This window comes from Entelurus aequoreus, linkage group LG03, assembly GCF_033978785.1.
Source record: "Entelurus aequoreus isolate RoL-2023_Sb linkage group LG03, RoL_Eaeq_v1.1, whole genome shotgun sequence".
Classification (NCBI taxonomy): Eukaryota; Metazoa; Chordata; class Actinopteri; order Syngnathiformes; family Syngnathidae; genus Entelurus; species Entelurus aequoreus.
In genome coordinates, this window is record NC_084733.1 from 90,384,094 (window position 1) to 90,403,566 (window position 19,473).

The window sequence follows — 19,473 nt, forward strand, 5'->3', positions numbered from 1 at the left end:
TGACGAGTCCACATTTCAAATTGTTTTTGGAAACTGGACGGGGCGAGGGTCGCCACTTTGTCAACAAATGCCTGAGCAAATTGTTTAACGACAACATTTCTCAACCAGCTATTGCAAGGAATTTCACCATCTACGCTCCGTAATATCATCAAAAAGTTCAGAGAATCTGGAGAAATCACTGCACGTAAGCGGCAAGCCCGTGACTTTCGATCCCTCAGGCGGTACTGCATCAAAAACGTCATCAATGTGTAAAGGATATCACCACATGGGCTGAGGAACACTTCAGAAAACCACTGTCAGTAACTACAGTTGGTCGCTACATCTGTAAGTGCAAGTTAAAACTCTACTATGCAAAGCCAAAGTCATTTATCAACAACACCCAGAAACGCCGCCGGCTTCGCCGGGCCCGAGCTCATCTGACGTGGACTGATGCAAAGTGGAAAAGTCTTTTGTGGTCTGACGACTCCACATTTCAAATTGTTTTTGGAAACTGTGGACGGGGCGAGGGTCACCACTTTGTCAACAAATGCCTGAGCAAATTGTTTAAGGACAACATTTCTCAACCAGCTATTGCAAGGAATTTCACCATCTACGCTCCGTAATATCATCAAAAAGTTCAGAGAATCTGGAGAAATCACTGCACGTAAGCGGCAAGCCCGTGACTTTCGATCCCTCAGGCGGTACTGCATCAAAAACGACATCAATGTGTAAAGGATATCACCACATGGGCTGAGGAACACTTCAGAAAACCACCGTCAGTAACTACAGTTGGTCGCTACATCTGTAAGTGCAAGTTAAAACTCTACTATGCAAAGCCAAAGCCATTTATCAACAACACCCAGAAACGCCGTCGGCTTCGCCGGGCCCGAGCTCATCTAACATGGACTGATGCAAAGTGGAAAAGTCTTCTGTGGTCTGACGAGTCCACATTTCAAATTGTTTTTGGAAACGGTGGACGTCGTGTCCTCCGGACCAAAAAGGAAAATAATCATCCGGATTGTTCTAGGTGCAAAGTGTAAAAGGCAGCATGTGTGATGGTATGGGGGTGTATTAGTGCCCAAGACATGGGTAACTTACACATCTGTGAAGGCGCCATTAATGCTGAAAGGTACATACAGCTTTTGGAGCAACATATGTTGTTACCATGGACGCCCCTGCTTATTTCAGCAAGACAATGCCAAGCCACGTGTTACAACAGCGTGGCTTCATGGTAAAAGAGTGCGGGTACTAGGCTGGCCTGCCTTTAGTCCAGACCTGTCTCCCATTGAAAATGCGTGGTGCATTATGAAGGCTAAAATATGAGAAGGGAGACTGTTGAACAACTTAAGCTGTACATCAAGCAAGAATGGGAAAGAATTCCACTTCAAAAATGTGTCTCCTCAGTTCCCAAACCTTTACTGAGTGTTGTTAAAAGGAAAGGCCATGTAACACAACTTTTTTTGCAATAATTAATGATTATTTGCAAAAAAAAAGAAGTTTCTCAGTGTGAACATGAAATATCTTGTCTTTGCAGTCTATTCAATTGAATATAAGTTGAAAAGGATTTGTTGTATTCTCTTTTTATTTAGCATTTACACAACGTGACAACTTCACCGCTTTTGGGGTTTTGTAAGCGTAGCAATTAGAAAACATAGTGACAAGTACATTTTGGCGTTCCAGGGGGCGACGGGGCGCATGGAGGAAGGCGAGCTGCATCTCACGCAGGTCTGCGAGGAAGGAGAGAAACTGCTGCTCCATCTTCCCAAGGCCAACGCTGGCCAGGTCCAGCAGCACATGTCCTCCATCCAGCAGGACTGGGACAGCTTTGTGGAGCAGTGCAGGCAGAACCAGCAGATCCTGGAGGACAGCGCGTCCCTCATGAAAGGGTAAGGCAACATCTCCCTCCTCCATTCCACAAACATCTGAACACATTTCCCCGCAGGTTCGAGGGTCGCCTTAAGAAGCTCCGGTGGTGGCTGGAGCACATGGAAAAGAGGATGACAACGGATCTACTGGAAGCCAAACAACGTTGTTCTGAGAAGGCTCTGCTGGAGCAAGTGGAGGAATATCAGCAGGAAGTCCTCAAAGAAAGGTGCCCGAGTTGCACCGATGCACGCACCCACCGCCCTCGGAGCTCACGCAAACACGTTTCCCCTCCCTTCCGTGCAGAGATTCGTTCGAGCGTTTGTGCCAGGAGGCCCGGGGGCTCAACGAGGGCGGGCGAGGGGACGGCAGCGAGACGCGAGTCTCCGCTCAGCTGCAGTCGCAGTACCAGACCCTGCTGAGGCGTGTCCGGGAGAGGCTGCGCTGCTGCCAGCTCTCTTTACAGGAGCAGCAGGCCTTCGAGGAGACTCTGCAGGCCACCTGGACCTGGCTGAACGGAGTCCAGGAGCGTCTGGCTTCGCTCAACAGCACGCTGGGGAATAAGGAGACTCTGGAGAAAAGACTCGTTCTTGTACAGGTCAGTGGAGGACAATATATGTATAGTATCGCGGTACTAAGGAATCAAAAACAGTACTGGTTCCCAGGCATTGCTGGTTTTACGAGCAGAGGAGCATGTTCGGCAGCGCACACACACAGAGTACTTACAAGCAGACACAGTGTGTAGACAGAAAAGGGAGAACGGACGCATTTTGGTGTAAAAAGTAAAGATAAAGGTGAAGTTATAAAACTGAAACACCCTCCGCAGTGTTTTAGCTACTTCTAAATCACTAACCCTTGTCTCCATGGCGACAAATAAAGTATGTTTTTTAAAAGTACAATTATCACTGCAGGACGAGGAATATCTAAACATGCTTCACTACACACCGTAGGAGGATACGATAGCTCACCGGCGTCACAATGTAAACAAACGCCATGGGTGGATCTGGACCTGACTTCCACTGTAATGATACCAAGTACAATAGCGTAGCTAGTCGATACTGTCAGGTTCAAACACGGATGACATCTATTAAACAAGACAAGAAGCAAAGAATGAAACAGAGACTGTTATCAATTTGGCTCAATTGAGGAGAAACGTGTCGACCTGTAACCTCTTACAGTGTCACCCACGCTCTAACCGAAAAAGGCAAATTTCTCCTCCTTTATTTGGATGTTCCCTGTTTACATAACAACAGCTGTTTCTAAAGGAATGGGGGGTGTGTAAACAAACATTGTTTTTGGTCACATTAACGCAAGAGAAAAAGATGCCTCGGGCTTGGGCTGGTCCTGGATCGAGCTTGGGCAAGTCTTGGATCACAATAGATAACCCCCCCTCCCGTCTCCTCCCATCGTACACAATGGAATTTTCCAAGCCTTTGGCTTGGTGCAACAAAGACAACCTCTTGTCTGTTCATTGGGAACTCAGGGAACGGGAAGTTTTTTGATAATTTACATATAATTTTTCTGACAGATATACTATGATTACATCGATATTTTTTATCGTCACACAGTCTTTTTACTTTTTAAAAAAAATTCATATTATGTTTATAAACTCGGGAAATATGTCCCTGGACACATGACAACTTAAATTATGACTAGAGATGTCCGATAATATCGGTCTGCCAATATTATCGGCCGATAAATGCGTTAAAATGTAATATCGGAAATTATCGGTATCGTTTTTTTTATTATCAGTATCGTTTTTTTTGGGTTTTTTTTATTAAATCCACATAAAAAACACAAGATACACTTACAATTAGTGCACCAACCCAAAAAACCTCCCTCCCCCATTTACACTCATTCACACAAAAGGGTTGTTTCTTTCTGTTATTAATATTCTGCTTCCTACATTATATATCAATATATATCAATACAGTCTGCAAGGGATACAGTCCGTAAGCACACATGATTGTGCGTGCTGCTGCTCCACTAATAATACTAACCTTTAACAGTTCATTTTACTCATTTTCATTCATTACTAGTTTCTATGTAACTGTTTTTATATTGTTGTACTTTCTTTTTTATTCAAGAAAATGTTTTTAATTTATTTATCTTATTTTACTAATTTTTTTAAAAAGTACCTTATCTTCACCATACCTGGTTGTCCAAATTAGGCATAATAATGTGTTAATTCCACGACTGCATATATCGGTTGATATCGGTATCGGTAATTAAAGAGTTGGACAATATCGGAATATCGGATATCGGCAAAAAGCCATTATCGGACATCCCTAGTACACGTTCAGTAAAATTTAAATAATCACACAAAACATTTTGGAGGAAAAAATTCAAAACTCAACCCTGCCAGGCGTAATACGAAGAAATAGAATAGCTGATTAAACCCAATTTTTAAAAAATGAATAAAATATTTGAAACCGTACTGAAGAAAAAGTCTAAGCTTGTTTTTTTTTTTTTAGAAGCCAGTGCCTAAAAATGTGTTTTAAGGCACTAATGTCCTTATTACGCTGCAATGATATGTAAAACGGAAGGAGGAGGCGGGTGACTCTGATTACTCCCAATATAAATATAACTTGTGGAACTTATAACAAAATGTGTTAATACAGTTTTCAAAATATGTTATATGGATAGACTTGGGCTAGGGAACGCTTGTGTACTGAGATTGGTCTCACGTTTGTCCTCTAAGCTTGGAGAATAAACCACAAAATACCAACTACTGCCTGTTGATTGAATATAAACATCAGCTTATTGCCATAAAAAGAATCTGGGAGAGACTAGCAATTTGAATTCCCCATTGGAGGAATGCTGGTCAACGCAACAGTAAGCAAGCTTGTTACACGAAGCCCCCTGGTGGGCAGAAATAAGTGTCATTAAAAGTGTGTTATTTCTTTGTAAAGTGTTATTTGTCTTAGTAATTAACTCCACAAAGCCCAGGTCCTCATACCTCTTTCCTGATAGGATGTCCTGCTGATGAAGGGTGAAGGCGAGGTGAAACTCAACATGACGGTGGGCAAGGGAGAGCAGGTCCTCAAGCATAACCCAGTGGAAGGACAGGAGGCCATTAGCTCGCCGCTTCAGAGCTTGAAAGACGCCTGGGCCAACATGCTGATTATGTCTATGAGCTGTCACAGGTAGGACATGTCAGAACTGTGGGATAAAGAAAGTCTATCCTATGTTCTAGTCTAGTAGGAGTTAGGGTTGTACGGTATACCTGGTACTAGTATAGTACCGCCATACTAATGAATCATATTTGGTACTATACCGCCTCTAAAAAGTAACGGTCCCCCCCCCTTTTTTTTACGGGCATGACGGCGCGTTGTCGTCACGTGGTGACATTGCTGGTTTTACGAGCAGAGGAGCATGTTGGGCAGCGCACACACACAGAGTACTTACAAGCAGACACAGTGTGTAGACAGAAAAGGGAGAATGGACACGTTTTGGTGTAAAAAGTAAAGATAAAGGTGAAGTTATAACACTGAAACACCCTCAGGAAGAGCTGCTTTAAGACATGGCTAGCTAGCTGTCAGGTTCAAACACTGATGACATCTATTAAGCAGACTAGAAGCAAGGAATCATGCAGAGACAGAGTTCAATTTTGCTCAATTGAGGAGAGACGTTATTTAGGTTGTACTCTAGTCACTGATCCAAACTACGCTCTAAAGTCTAGCCCACGTGCTTCCTCTATTTATTTGGGAGGTCCCTGGTTACATCACTGAAGGGGGGGTAATCTCAACAGCTCCAGTTAGACACAATATATGACTATTAATAAAATGCAAGTGTGTTGACGCTGGTGATATCGCCCCGCCTCTGCTTTGTCTGCGTCCCGGTACTCGATGTTCGGCCTTGGCAGTCAGCAGGCCGAGTCTGGACATCCGGTCTCTCCTACCCACATTTGCGGTCCTCTCCAAGGTTTCTCATTGTGATTCTCATCGACGTCCCACTGGGTTGTGAGTTTTTCCTTGCCCTTATGTGGGCGCTGAACCGCGGATGTCGCTGTGGCTTGTACAGCCCTTTGAGACACTTGTGATTTAGGGCTATATAAATAAACATTGATTGATTGATTGATTGATGGCAAAACACTGATACGAGACGACTTGCAATCTTTTGGATTGCCAGCTTTGCACAGATAGAAAAATACAGCTTCAGCACAATTGATAATAACTATAGCAACGGCCCTTAAGCGTAAGAGTTGTGTGATAATATATACATCATTATTCTAACACTAGCTAGTGGCTAACGTTCAGCTGCAGTCTGCAGTGTTTTAGCTACTTCTAAATCACTAATCCTTGTCTCCATGGCAACAAATAAAGTGAGTTTCTTACAGGTATCATTATCACTGGAGGACGAGGAATATCTAAACATGCTTCACTACACACCGTAGTAGGATACAATAGCTCACCGGCGTCACAATGTAAACAAACGCCATGGGTGGATCTACACCTGACATCCACTGTAATGATACCAAGTACTGCAGTCGATACTGCTATGATTACATCAATATTTTGTAGCATCACAAAATCTTTTTTCGTTTAAAAAAAATTCATATTATGTTTATAAAGTCAGTAAACACGTCCCTGGACACATGATAACTTGAATTATGACCATTGTATGATCCTGTAACTACTTGGTATCGGATCGATACCCAAATTTGTGGTATCATCCAAAACTAATGTAAAGTATCAAAGAAGAGAAGAATAAATGATTATTACATTTGAACAGAAGTGTAGATAGAACATGTTCAAACAGAAAGTAAGAAGATATTAACAGTAAATGAACAAGTGGATTAATAATACATTTTTACAGTTTGTCCTTTATAATGTGTACAAAATAATAGGTGTATAAATGACACAATATGTTACTGCAGACTAATTAGGAGTCTTTGTTTGTTTACTTACTACTAAAAGACAAGTTGTCTAGTATGTTCACTATTTTATTTAAGGACTAAATTACAATAATAAACATATGTTTACTGTCCCTGTGGGGGGGCGTGGCCTGCAGACCTGAAGCGAAGCGGGGTGTGCCAGGACCGGCTTAGAGGTGCGTAGATGGCACACCTCGGCCGGCTTATCTAATCACCGGTCGCTCTGTTTAGAAAGCAGCAGCCGGGAAGGAGCGGGGTTGGTTGGGTTGGTTGAGAACTGGCAAGAACTATGACTGAAAAGCATAACAACAGAAATTTAATGAAAAATAAATCCTTTTCAAAACCGTGAACAAAGCTGTCATGTCCGTAATTGGTGGTCTGAAGAAGCAAGTCTTCCACAGTCCCCTAAGATTTTTCTTTAAAATAAAGCCAATAATGCCATTTTTTGTGGTCCCTTTTATTTAGAAAAGTATAGAAATACATCTTGGTACCGGTACCAAAGTATTGGTATCGGGACAACCCTATTGTGAGTACGCCCTCAGTTCCTTCCATTAGTCGCTGAGCAAATGCTTTCCCGCAGTCGACTGGAGTGGACGGTGGCTCAGTGGAACAGCTTCCAGGAGAGCAAGAACCAGATCCAGCAGTGGATGGAGTCCGTGGAGCAGGAGGTGGGCATGACCCTGCCGCAGCAGCCCGGCATTAAGGAGAAGTCCGTCCTCCTGGAGCGCCTCAGGGCCATCGAGGCGGACGTGGACGCTCACGCGGCCGTGCTGTCCCGTCTCAAAGACAAGGCTGTGGAGCTGTATGAGAAAACCGCTGACCAGACTTTTGGACCGGAGTCAAGGGCTGAGCTCAACGCGCACTTTGCTGATATATCAGCTGTGGTGAAAGTGAGTTGAATGCAAGTTAGGAACAAAAACTATTAATATTGATATCCATTTTCCTTTTCCCGAAAGGGCAAAATACAGTCCACGCAAACTATTGTGTCGGAACATGAGCAGTACCTCGATTCCGTCAGAGACTTCAATGACTGGCTGATCTCAGCAAAGGAGGAACTCCAGCGCTGGTCTGACCTGTCAGGAGACTCAGCTTCCATTAAAAGAAAGCTCTCCAAAGTCCAGGTGAGTATTTTTTTTAGAGTCTGTTATAGGGTTGTACGGTACACCGGTACTAGTATAGTATCACGGTACTAATGAATCAAAAACGGTACTATTGTTTGAAAAGTACCAGTTCCCAACGGGCATGACGGCGCACCATCACGTCGTGACATTGCATAGCATGTTCGGCAGCGCGCACACACGGAGTACTTACAAGCAGACACAGTGTGTAGACAGAAAAGGGAGAATGGACGCATTTCGGTGTAAAAAGTAAAGATGAAGGTGAAGTTATAACACTGAACATACTTGCCAACCCTCCCGTTTTTAGCGGGAGACTCCCGGTATTCAGCGCCTCTCCCGATAACCTCCCGGCAGAAATTTTCTCCCGACAAACTCCCGGTATTCAGCCGGAGCTGGAGGCCACGCCCCCTCCAGCTCAATGCGGACCTGAGTGGGGACAGCCTGTTCTCACGTCCGCTTTCCCACAATATAAACAGCTTGCCTGCCGAATGACGTCATAACATCTACGGCTTTTAGAGAGTAGAGTGCACAACTGCGCACACAACAAGGGGAAGAAGCAGAAGAACGAGGAAGTTACAGACATGGCGACGCCGTCGACGAGCAAGATGAAGAAATGCGCTTGCAAGTTCCAAAACGAATGGAAACAAGAATTTCAGTTCATCCAGGACAGTTCGAAGGGGAAGGTGTACGTAATTATATTGCCTGTACATTTTGTAGAACAGACTTCTCCATTGAACACGGTGGCCGAGTCATGAACGGAGGAGAAGTTAAACAGGACAATACTGCCATCTACTGGATAGCCCCCGGAACACTGAAATTCAAGTATTTATTTTATTTATATGTATAATAAAATAAATATATATACATATATATATATAGCTAGAATTGACTGAAAGTCAAGTATTTCATACATATATATATAAATATATATATATATATATATATATATGAATGAAATACTTGAGTTGGTGAATTCTAGCTGTAAATATACTCCCCTATTAACCACACCCTTAACCCCGCCCCAACCGCGCCCCCCCACCCCCTACCTCCCGGTATCGGAGGTCTCAAGGTTGGCAAGTATGACACTGAAACACCCTCAGGAAGAGCTGCTTTAAGACATGGCTAGCTAGTAAGCGGCTAACGTCCATCCACAGTGTTTTAGCTACTTCTAAATCACTAATCCTCGCCTCCATGGCGACAAATAAAGTAAGTTTCTTACAAGTAGCATTATCACTGGAGGACGAGGAATATCTAAACATGCTTCACTACACACCGTAGGAGGATACAATAGCTCACCGGCGTCACAATGTAAACAAATGGCATGGGTGGATCTACACCTGACATCCACTGTTATGATACCAAGTACTGGAGTCGATACTACTATGATTACATCGATATTTTTTATCGTCACAAAATCTTTTTTCCCTTTTTTTTAATTCATATTATGTTTATAAACTCAGGAAATACGTCCCTGGCCACATGATAATTTAAATTATGACCAATGTATGATCTTGTTACTACTTGGTATCGGATCGATACCTAAATTTGTGGTATCATCCAAAACTAATGTAAAGTATCAAAAAAGAGAACAATAAGTGATTATTACATTTTAACAGAAGTGTAGATAGAACATGTTAAAACAGAAAATAAGCAGATATTAACAGTAAATGAACAAGTAGATTAATAATATTTTTTTACAGTTTGTCCCTCATAATGTGTACAAAATAATAGGTGTATAAATGACACAATATGTTACTGCATACGTCAGCAGACTAATTAGGAGTCTTTGTTTGTTTACTTACTACTAAAAGACAAGTTGTCTAGTATGTTCATTATTTTATTTTTATTTTTATTTTTATTTTTATTTTTATTTTTATTTTTATTTTTATTTTTATTTTTATTTTTATTTTTATTTTTATTTTTATTTTTATTTTTATTTTTTGTCCTCTCCAGCTTCTCAGGAATATCATATAGTTGATGTAGATGCCCGTATCGGCTGTTCAGATTTACTTTACAAAAGAGAAGTGTAGGATACTTCTCTTGTTGCCTTATTTGTATTTGACTTTATTACATGTATTTATATTACACTATTTTATTTGAGGACTAAATTGCAATAATAAACATATGTTTAATGCACTAAGAGTTTATGTTAAAATAAATATAATAATGCAATTTTTTTGTGGTCCCTTTTACTTAGAAAAGTATCGAAAAGTATCAAAATACATTTTGGTACCGGTACCAAAATAATGGTATCGGGACAACCCTAGTCTGTTTTTAAGTGTTTGACAAGACAATTGTGTCTTTCCCAGGAGTTGCTTGACTCTAAGCAGCGAGGCAAAGAGAGGCTGAACCGTGTCCAGAGATGCGGAGCAGCAGCCAGAGACCACACCGGCTCCGGAGGTTTTGAGGCTATCGAGCGGGAGGAAGCAGCCCTCTTATCCAGCTGGGAACAGTGGGAGCGAGGGGCGCTTCAGACACGGGCCGGTCTGGAGACCGCCCTCTCTCAGATGACCAGTTCTGAACAGGAGTTCAGCGGTCTGTCGGCACAGCTGGAGAAGGACATGCAGGACTTCAACGGTCAGCTGCAGGACTGGCGCCTCAGGCTGGTTCAGGCGGAGGGTAAAGCTGCCGGAGAGGAGGGTGTCAAAGGCTGGCAGATTGCTAAGGTAAGGTGCACAGAGACCCCTAATGAACACATTAAAGGCCTACTGAAATGAAATGTTCTTATTTAAACGGGGATAGCAGATCCATTCTATGTGTCATACTTGATCATTTCGCGATATTGCCATATTTTTGCTGAAAGGATTTAGTAGAGAACATCGACGATAAAGTTTTGGTCGCTATTAAAAAGGCCTTGCCTGTACCGGAAGTAGCGTGACGTCACAGGTTGAAGGGCTCCTCACATTTCCCCATTGTTTACATCAGCAGCGAGAGCGATTCGGACCGAGAAAGCGACGATTACCCCATTAATTTGAGCCAGGATGAAAGATTTGTGGATGAGGAACGTGAGAGTGAAGGATTCGAGTGCAGTGCAGGACGCCAGGATGTATCTTTTTTCGCTCTGACCGTAACTTAGGTACAAGCTGGCTCATTGGATTGCACACTCTCCCCTTTTTCTATTGTGGATCACGGATTTGTATTTTAAACCACCTCGGATACTATATCCTCTTGAAAATGAGAGTCGAGAACGCGAAATGGACATTCACAGTGACTTTTATCCCCACGACAATACATCGCTGAAGCACTTTAGCTACGGAGCTAACGTGATAGCATCGTGCTTAACTGCATATTAGGGATGTCCGATAATGGCTTTTTGCCGATATCGTCCAACTCTTTAATTACCGATACCGATATCAACCGATATATACAGTCGTGGAATTAACACATTATTATGCCTAATTTGGACAACCAGGTATGGTGAAGATAAGGTCCTTTTTTTAAAAAATTAATCAAATCAAATAAGATAAATAAATTAAAAACATTTTCTTGAATAATAAAGAAAGTAAAACAATATAAAAACAGTTACATAGAAACTAGTAATTAATGAAAATGAGTAAAATTAACTGTTAAAGGTTAGTACTATTAGTGGACCAGCAGCACGCACAATCATGTGTGCTTACGGACTGTATCCCTTGCAGACTGTATTGTTATATATTGATATATAATGTAGGAAGCAGAATATTAATAACAGAAAGAAACAACCCTTTTGTGTAAATGAGTGTGAATGAGTATAAATGGGGGAGGGAGGTTTTTTGGGTTGGTGCACTAATTGTAAGTGTATCTTGTGTTTTTTATGTGGATTTAATTAAAAAAAAAAAAATTAAAAAAAAAAAAAGCGATACTGATAATACAAAAACCGATACCGATAATTCCCGATATTACATTTTAACGCATTTATCGACATCTCTACTGCATATAGAAACAGACGAAATAAGCCCCTGACTGGAAGGATAGACAGAAGATCAACAATACTACTATTACTATTAAACCCTGGACCTGTAGCCACACGGTCAATGCTGTGCCGCCTGGCGAAGCCTAGCAATGCTGTTGCTAACGACGCCATTGAAGCTAACTTAGCTACGGGACCTCGACAGAGCTATGCTAAAAACATCAGCTCTCCACCTACGCCAGCTCTTGTCTGCTCATCAACACCCGTGCTCACCTGCGTTCCAGCGATCGACGGCGCGACGAAGGACTTCACCCGATCACCGGTGCGGTCGGCGGCCTGGAGACGGAGGAAGTCAAGGTGAGGACGTTGTAGCTTTCGACGACACCCCGGCCGCCATCAGAGTCAGCAAGAAACATATATTTCCCCAAAATTACGTACGTGACATGCACATAGCGATCAAATGTTTGGAAGCCAAAGCTGTACTCGCGGTCGCGCGTCTGCTATCCAACTCAAAGTCCTCCTGGTTGTGTTGCTGCAGCCAGCCGCTAATACACCGATCACCACCTACAGCTTTCTTCTTTGCAGCCTCCATTGTTAATTGAACAAATTGCAAAAGATTCACCAACACAGATGTCCAGAACACTGTGGAATTATGTGGTGAAAACAGATGACACCGTGCTATTCCAAAATGTCTCCTTCAACCCTTGACGTCACGCGCATACGTCATCATACATAGACGTTTTCAGCCGGAAGTTTCCCGGGGAAATTTAAAATGTCACTTTATAAGTTAACCCAGCCGTATTGGCATGTGTTGCAATGTTAAGATTTCCTCATTGATATATAAACTATCAGACTGCGTGGTCGCTAGTAGTGGCTTTCAGTAGGCCTTTAAAGGCCTACTGAAATGAATTTTTTTTATTTAAACGGGGATAGCAGATCTATTCTATGTGTCATACTTGATCATTTCGCGATATTGCCATATTTTTGCTGAAAGGATTTAGTATAGAACAACGACGATAAAGATCGCAACTTTTGGTATCTGATAAAAAAAAGGCTTGCCCCTACCGGAAGTAGCGTGACGTAGTCAGTTGAACATATACGCAAAGTTCCCTATTGTTTACAATGATGGCCGCATGAAGTGAGAGAGATTCGGACCGAGAAAGCGACAATTTCCCCATTAATTTGAGCGAGGATGAAAGATTTGTGGATGAGGAAAGTGCAAGTGAAGGACTAGTGGGGAGTTGAAGCTATTCAGATAGGGAAGATGCTGTGAGAGGCGGGGGTGACCTGATATTCAGCTGGGAATGACTACAACAGTAAATAAACACAAGACATATATATACTCTATTAGCCACAACACAACCAGGCTTATATTTAATATGCCACAAATTAATCCTGCATAAAAACACCTGCGTGTTTGTTATGCTAGCTCCTAGCTCCTCTGCTAGCTCCTAGCTCCATAGAACACGCCAATACAATTCAAACACCTGATCAACACACACAATCACTCAGCCCAAAAGACCGTTCACCTAACCCAAGGTTCATAAAGCTTATATATTTTAAAAAAGTTACGTACATACGCAAAAAAAAGTTGCGCACATACGGTCAAGCGATCAAATGTTTAGAAGCCAAAGCTGCATACTCACAGTAGCACGTCTGCGTCTTTGTCATCCAAATCAAAGTAATCCTGGTAAGAGTCTGTGTTGTCCCAGTTCTCTACAGGCGTCTGTGTATCGAAGTCAAAAGTCCTCCTGGTTAGAGTCTCTGTTATCCGAGTTCTTCCATCTTGACTGCATCTTTCGGGAATGTAAACAAAGAAGCGCCGGCTGTGTACTGTTGTTGCTGACTACGTTCGAAAAATACGTCCATTTTGCACCGACAACTTTCTTCTTTGCTTGCTCAGCTTCCTTCTCCATAATGCAATGAACATGATTGAAACAGATTCACGAACACAGATGTCCAGAATACTGTGGAATTATGAAATGAAAACAGAGCTTTTTCGTATTGGCTTCAATGTGGAAGGCATACCTGTGTTCCCCGGTCTACGTCACGCGCATACGTCATCCTCAGAGGCGTTTCGAACCGGAAGTTTAGCGGCAAATTTAAAATGTCACTTTATAAGTTAACCCGGCCGTATTGGCATGTGTTATAATGTTAAGATTTCATCATTGATATATAAACTATCAGACTGCGTGGTCGCTAGTAGTGGCTTTCAGTAGGCCTTTAAATAATCACCTTCACTTCTAGGACACTTTGGAGGAGCTCGTCAAAGCGGAGCCGATGAGCGACGGTCTAAAAACTCAGCTGAATGATCTGTGCCGCTTCTCCAGAGACATTGCCACCCAGTCTGAGAGAGTGTCTGCCCTCATCAAGGACTACAACAGGTAATAACAACTTGCTAAGACTGACAATTAGAGATGTCCGATAATGGCTTTTTTGCCGATATCTGATATTTCGATATTGTCCAACTCTTCATTACAGATTTCGATATCAACTGATACCGATATATACAGTCGTGGAATGAACACATTATTATGCCTAATTTTGTTGTGATGCCCCGCTGGATGCATTGAACCAGTGATTTTCAACCACTAGTGTGCCCTGAGATATTGCCTGGTGTGCCGTGGGAAATGATGTAACTTCACCTAATTGGTCCAAAAAATATTTTTTGCAAATCAATAATCATAATAATGTGCCGTTGTCTGGTGCCAGTGCTGTGTAGCGCTTGGCAGGGTAACCTTGTAATACTCCATACCAGTAGGTGGCAGCAGGTAGTTCATTGCTTTGTAGAAGTCGGAACGCGTCGAGGATGGATTGTCATGATCCCAGTATGCAGAGCATAGTGGGAGACAGCGTGCAGGTAAAAAGGTACACTACCGTTCAAAAGGTTGGGGTCACCCAAACAATTTTGTGGAATAGCCTTCATTTCTAAGAACAAGAATAGACTGTCGAGTTTCAGATGAAAGTTCTCTTTTTCTGGCCATTTTGAGCGTTTAATTGACCCCACAAATGTGATGCTCCAGAAACTCAATCTGCTCAAAGGAAGGTCAGTTTTGTAGCTTCTGTAACGAGCTAAACTGTTTTCAGATGTGTGAACATGATTGCACAAGGGTTTTCTAATCATCAATTAGCCTTCTGAGCCAATGAGCAAACACATTGTACCATTAGAACACTGGAGTGATAGTTGCTGGAAATGGGCCTCTATACACCTATGTAGATATTGCACCAAAAACCAGACATTTGCAGCTAGAATAGTCATTTACCACATTAGCAATGTATAGAGTGTATTTCTTTAAAGTTAAGACTAGTTTAAAGTTATCTTCATTGAAAAGTACAGTGCTTTTCCTTCAAAAATAAGGACATTTCCATGTGACCCCAAACTTTTGAACGGTAGTGTATGTAACGCTTAAACCAAAAAATAACAAAAGGCAAGTCCCGCTAGTAAAAGGCACTGAAGCATAGGGATGGCTTTGTAAAACAAAAGTAAAACTGAACTGACTACAAAGTCCACAAAAACAGAATGCTGGACGACAGCAAAAACTTACAGCGTGTGGAGCAAAGACGGCGTCCACAAAGCACATCCGTACATGACATGCCAGTCAACAGTGTCCCCACAAAGAAGGATGGCGTGCGCACAACTTAAATAGTCGTGGTTGCGAAAACAAAGCGGGTGCGGGCAATAGCACTCAAAGGAAGGCGTGAAGCTGCTACAGGAGAACACCAACAAAACAGGAAGGGTCACCAAAATAACAGTGCAAGACAGGAACTAAAAGCATGACACACAGGAAACAACAACAAACTCAAAATAAGGCACGACAACGTAGTGGAGTTTAATTTTTTTAACCTTTTCAGCCGGTGGTGTGCTTCTGTATTTTTTTTTATGAAAAAAATGTGCCTTGGTTAAAAAAAGGTTGAAAAACACTGCAAGGTTTTCCAAAATAAATCAACTCAAGTTACGGAAAAAAAATGCCAACATGGCACCGCCATATTTATTATTGAAGTCACAAAGTGCATTCTTTTTTTTAACATGCCTCGAAACAGCAGCTTGGAATTTGGGACATGCTCTTCTTGAGAGAGCATGAGGAGGTTGAGGTGGGGGGTGGGGGGTAGGGGGTAGCGTCCCGGAAGAGTTGGTGCTGCAAGGGGTTCTGGGTATTTGTTGTGTTGTGTTTATGTTGTGTTACGGTGCGGATGTTCTCCCGAAATGTGTTTGTCATTCTTGTTTGGTGTGGCTTCACAGTGTGGCGCATATTTGTAACAGTGTTAAACTTGTTTATACGGTCACCCTTGTCAGGTTTGTCACTTCCAGTTCAGTTATGTTTTGGTTTTTCCTGTCTTTGTTTCCTGGTCAGCGCTCTTATTTTGGTTATTTCCTGATTATCTCCCTGAGTGCTTTGTCCCCTCAGCTGTGGCTGATTGGCACCTGGCCACGCCTGGTGTCAATCAGCCAGCTGCTATTTGAACCTGCCTTCCTCTCCAGTCAGGGCTGGATTGTTGTCACTACTACCTGTCATAATACTTGTCGTTTTGTTCACTCTGCTCATGTCATAGTTCCTTCGTGTCACAGTAAGTGTTTTTGTTTCTTGTCGACAGTTAGCCTTTGTGCTATTTTAGTTCATAGCCAAGTTTGTTCTCCGCCTTGTGCGCGCCTTTTTGTTTGTTTTTTTGCTATGGTGTTAAATTAAATCATGTTTTCTCGCAAAATGCCTGCCGCCTTCTCTGCATCTTGGGGTTCGTCACCTACAAACACTGACAACCCTCAGTGTGACCTGTATGGCTGTTGACCAAGTATGCTTTGCATTCACTTGTGTGTGTGAAAAGCCGTAGATCAGGGGTCACCAACGCGGTGCCCGCGGGCACCAGGTAGCCCGTAAGGACCAGATAAGTAGCTCGCTGGCCTGTTCTAAAAATAGCTCAAATAGCAGCACTTACCAGTGAGCTGCCTCTATTTTTTAAATTGTATTTATTTACTAGCAAGCTGGTCTCGCTTTGCCCGACATTTTTAATTCTAAAAGAGACAAAACTCAAATAGAATTTGAAAATCCAAGAAAATATATTTTAAAGACTTGGTCTTCACTTGTTTAAATAAATTCATACATTTTTTTACTTTGCTTTTTATAACTTTCAGAAAGACAATTTTAGAGAAAAAATACAACCTTAAAAATGATTTTAGGATTTTTAAACACATATACCTTTTTACCTTTTAAATTCCTTCCTCTTCTTTCCTGACAATTTAAATCAATGTTCAAGTAAATTTATTTTTTTTATTGTAAAGAATAATAAATACATTTTAATTTATTCTTCTGTTTTTTCGACGAAGAATATTTGTGAAATATTTCTTCAAACTTATTATGATTAAAATTCAAAACAATTATTCTGGCAAATCTAGAAAATCTGTAGAATCAAATTTAGATCTTATTTCAAAGTCTTTTGAATTTCTTTAAAAAATTTTGTTCTGGAAAATCTAAAAGAAATAATGATTTGTCTTTGTTAGAAATATATCTTGGTCCAATTTGTTATATATTCTAACAAAGTGCAGATTGGATTTTAACCTATTTAAAACATGTCATCAAAATTCTAAAATTAATCTTAATAAGGAAAAATTACTAATGATGTTCCATAAATTATTTTTTTAATTTTTTCAAAAAGATTCGAATTAGCTAGTTTTTCTCTTCTTTTTTCCGGTTGAATTTTAAATTTGAAAGAGTCGAAATTGAAGATAAACTATGTTTCAAAATTTAATTGTCATTTTTTTTCGTGTTTTCTCCTCTTTTAAACCGTTCAATTAAGTGTAAATATCATTAACTATTAATAATAACATAGAGTTAAAGGTAAATTGAGCAAATTGGCTATTTCTGGCAATGTATTTAAGTGTGTATCAAACTGGTAGCATTAAAAATCTCTAGTTATAATAAACATTTTTGTCCATTTGCTTGCAGTCTTAGTCTTCAAGCTGCCAGGGAGTGCCAGGGGAAAGTGAAGCTGCAGGAGCAGGGATTCCGCTCGGCCTACAGGGAGTTCCAGCAGTGGCTGGTCAATGCCAAGATCAACACGGCCAAGTGCTTCGACGCACCCCAGAATCTCACCGAGGCGTCATCCAGCTTGCAAAAGATTCAGGTAATGGTTAAGATAGCGGATCCCTCCAGTGTAAATGTTAGCTCAGAATCTCTTTTCTCTTCCCTAGGAGTTCCTCAGCGACAAAGATCTCGGTCAGTCCAAGCTGAACGCTGTGATCTTCAATGGCGAGCTTCTCTCCACCGTCACGTCTAAAGACAAAGTGGACTCGGTTCGGACAAAGTCTAGCAACGCCCGAGAGGACTGGAAAAACATCATGTCCAATCTTCACAACAGAGAAATAAACTTACAGGTAAGCATCTGTTGAGAGTAGGGATGTCCGATAATGGCTTTTTGCCGATATCCCGATATTGTCCAACTCTTTAATTACCGATACCGATATCAACCGATACCGATATCAACCGATATATACAGTCGTGGAATTAACACATTATTATGCCTAATTTGGACAACCAGGTATGGTGAAGATAAGGTCCTTTTTAAAAAAATTAATCAAATAAAATAAGATAAATAAATTAAAAACATTTTCTTGAATAAAAAAGAAAGTAAAACAATATAAAAACAGTTACATAGAAACTAGTAATGAATGAAAATTTGTAAAATGAACTGTTAAAGGTTAGTATTATTAGTGGAGCAGCAGCACGCACAATCATGTGTGCTTACGGACTGTATCCCTTGCAGACTGTATTGATATATATTGATATATAATGTAGGAAGCAGAATATTAATAACAGAAAGAAACAACCCTTTTGTGTGAATGAGTGTAAATGGGGGAGGGAGGTTTTTTGGGTTGGTGCACTAATTGTAAGTGTATCTTGTGTTTTTTATGTGGATTTAATTAAAAAAAACAAACAAACAAAAAAAAAAAACCCGATACTGATAATAAAAAAACCGATACCGATAATTTCCGATATTACATTTTAACGCATTTATCGGCCGATAATATCGGCAGACCGATATTATCGGACATCTCTAGTTGAGAGTAAGGTTGTATTCAATGTGTAAGATACAATTTTCCTGAATTTGTTGATTATTTCCAGTCTTATTTTTAGTCATTCTCATCGTTTTTATTACGCAAAGTAGCACCTGACATTAAATACTTGAGAGAGGAGCGATTGCATTAATTAAAGGACTTTGATACAAATGTATTCACGATTGGGTGACGCAGCGTGCCGTAAGTTTTGACTTATTTTGATTACCGTATTTTACGGACCATAAGGCGCACCGGATTGTAAGGCGCATTAAAGGGGTAATATTATGATTTTTTTCTAAATATAAAATACTTCCTTGTGGTCTACATAACATGTAATGGTGGTTCTTTGGTCAAAATGTTGCATTGATGATGTTTTACACATCGTCTTCAAGTCGCTTCAGGATGCGCCGTTTTGTGGGCGGGTCTTATTTACGTGGCTCACCTTCGACAGCGTCTTCTCCCCGTCATCTTTGTCGTAGCGGTGTAGCGTGCAAGGGCGGGAGTGGAAGAAGTGTCAAAAGATGGAGCTAACTGTTTTAATGACATTCAGACTTTACAGACGGTATAGCTCGGTTGGTAGAGCGGCCGTGCCAGCAACTTGAGGGTTGCAGGTTCGATCCCCGCTTCCGCCATCCTAGTCACTGCCGTTGTGTCCTTGGGCAAGACACTTTACCCACCTGCTCCCGGTGCCACCCACACT

General features: G+C 41.3%; 1 protein-coding gene across 11 annotated transcripts in view; it reads left to right on the plus strand.

Annotated features, from left to right (window-relative positions):
- Nucleotides 1-19,473, plus strand: part of syne1b (spectrin repeat containing, nuclear envelope 1b) — a 318,672-nt gene that overhangs the window by 124,469 nt on the left and 174,730 nt on the right. For all 11 annotated transcript variants that reach the window (XM_062043168.1, XM_062043169.1, XM_062043173.1 and 8 more), the window contains 10 exons: nucleotides 1,660-1,865; nucleotides 1,922-2,071; nucleotides 2,149-2,440; nucleotides 4,816-4,988; nucleotides 7,299-7,608; nucleotides 7,675-7,839; nucleotides 10,146-10,502; nucleotides 13,973-14,109; nucleotides 17,665-17,842; nucleotides 17,910-18,092. In XM_062043168.1, the coding sequence (XP_061899152.1) occupies nucleotides 1,660-1,865; nucleotides 1,922-2,071; nucleotides 2,149-2,440; nucleotides 4,816-4,988; nucleotides 7,299-7,608; nucleotides 7,675-7,839; nucleotides 10,146-10,502; nucleotides 13,973-14,109; nucleotides 17,665-17,842; nucleotides 17,910-18,092 (2,151 nt within the window). The remainder of the gene's footprint in view (nucleotides 1-1,659; nucleotides 1,866-1,921; nucleotides 2,072-2,148; nucleotides 2,441-4,815; nucleotides 4,989-7,298; nucleotides 7,609-7,674; nucleotides 7,840-10,145; nucleotides 10,503-13,972; nucleotides 14,110-17,664; nucleotides 17,843-17,909; nucleotides 18,093-19,473) is intronic.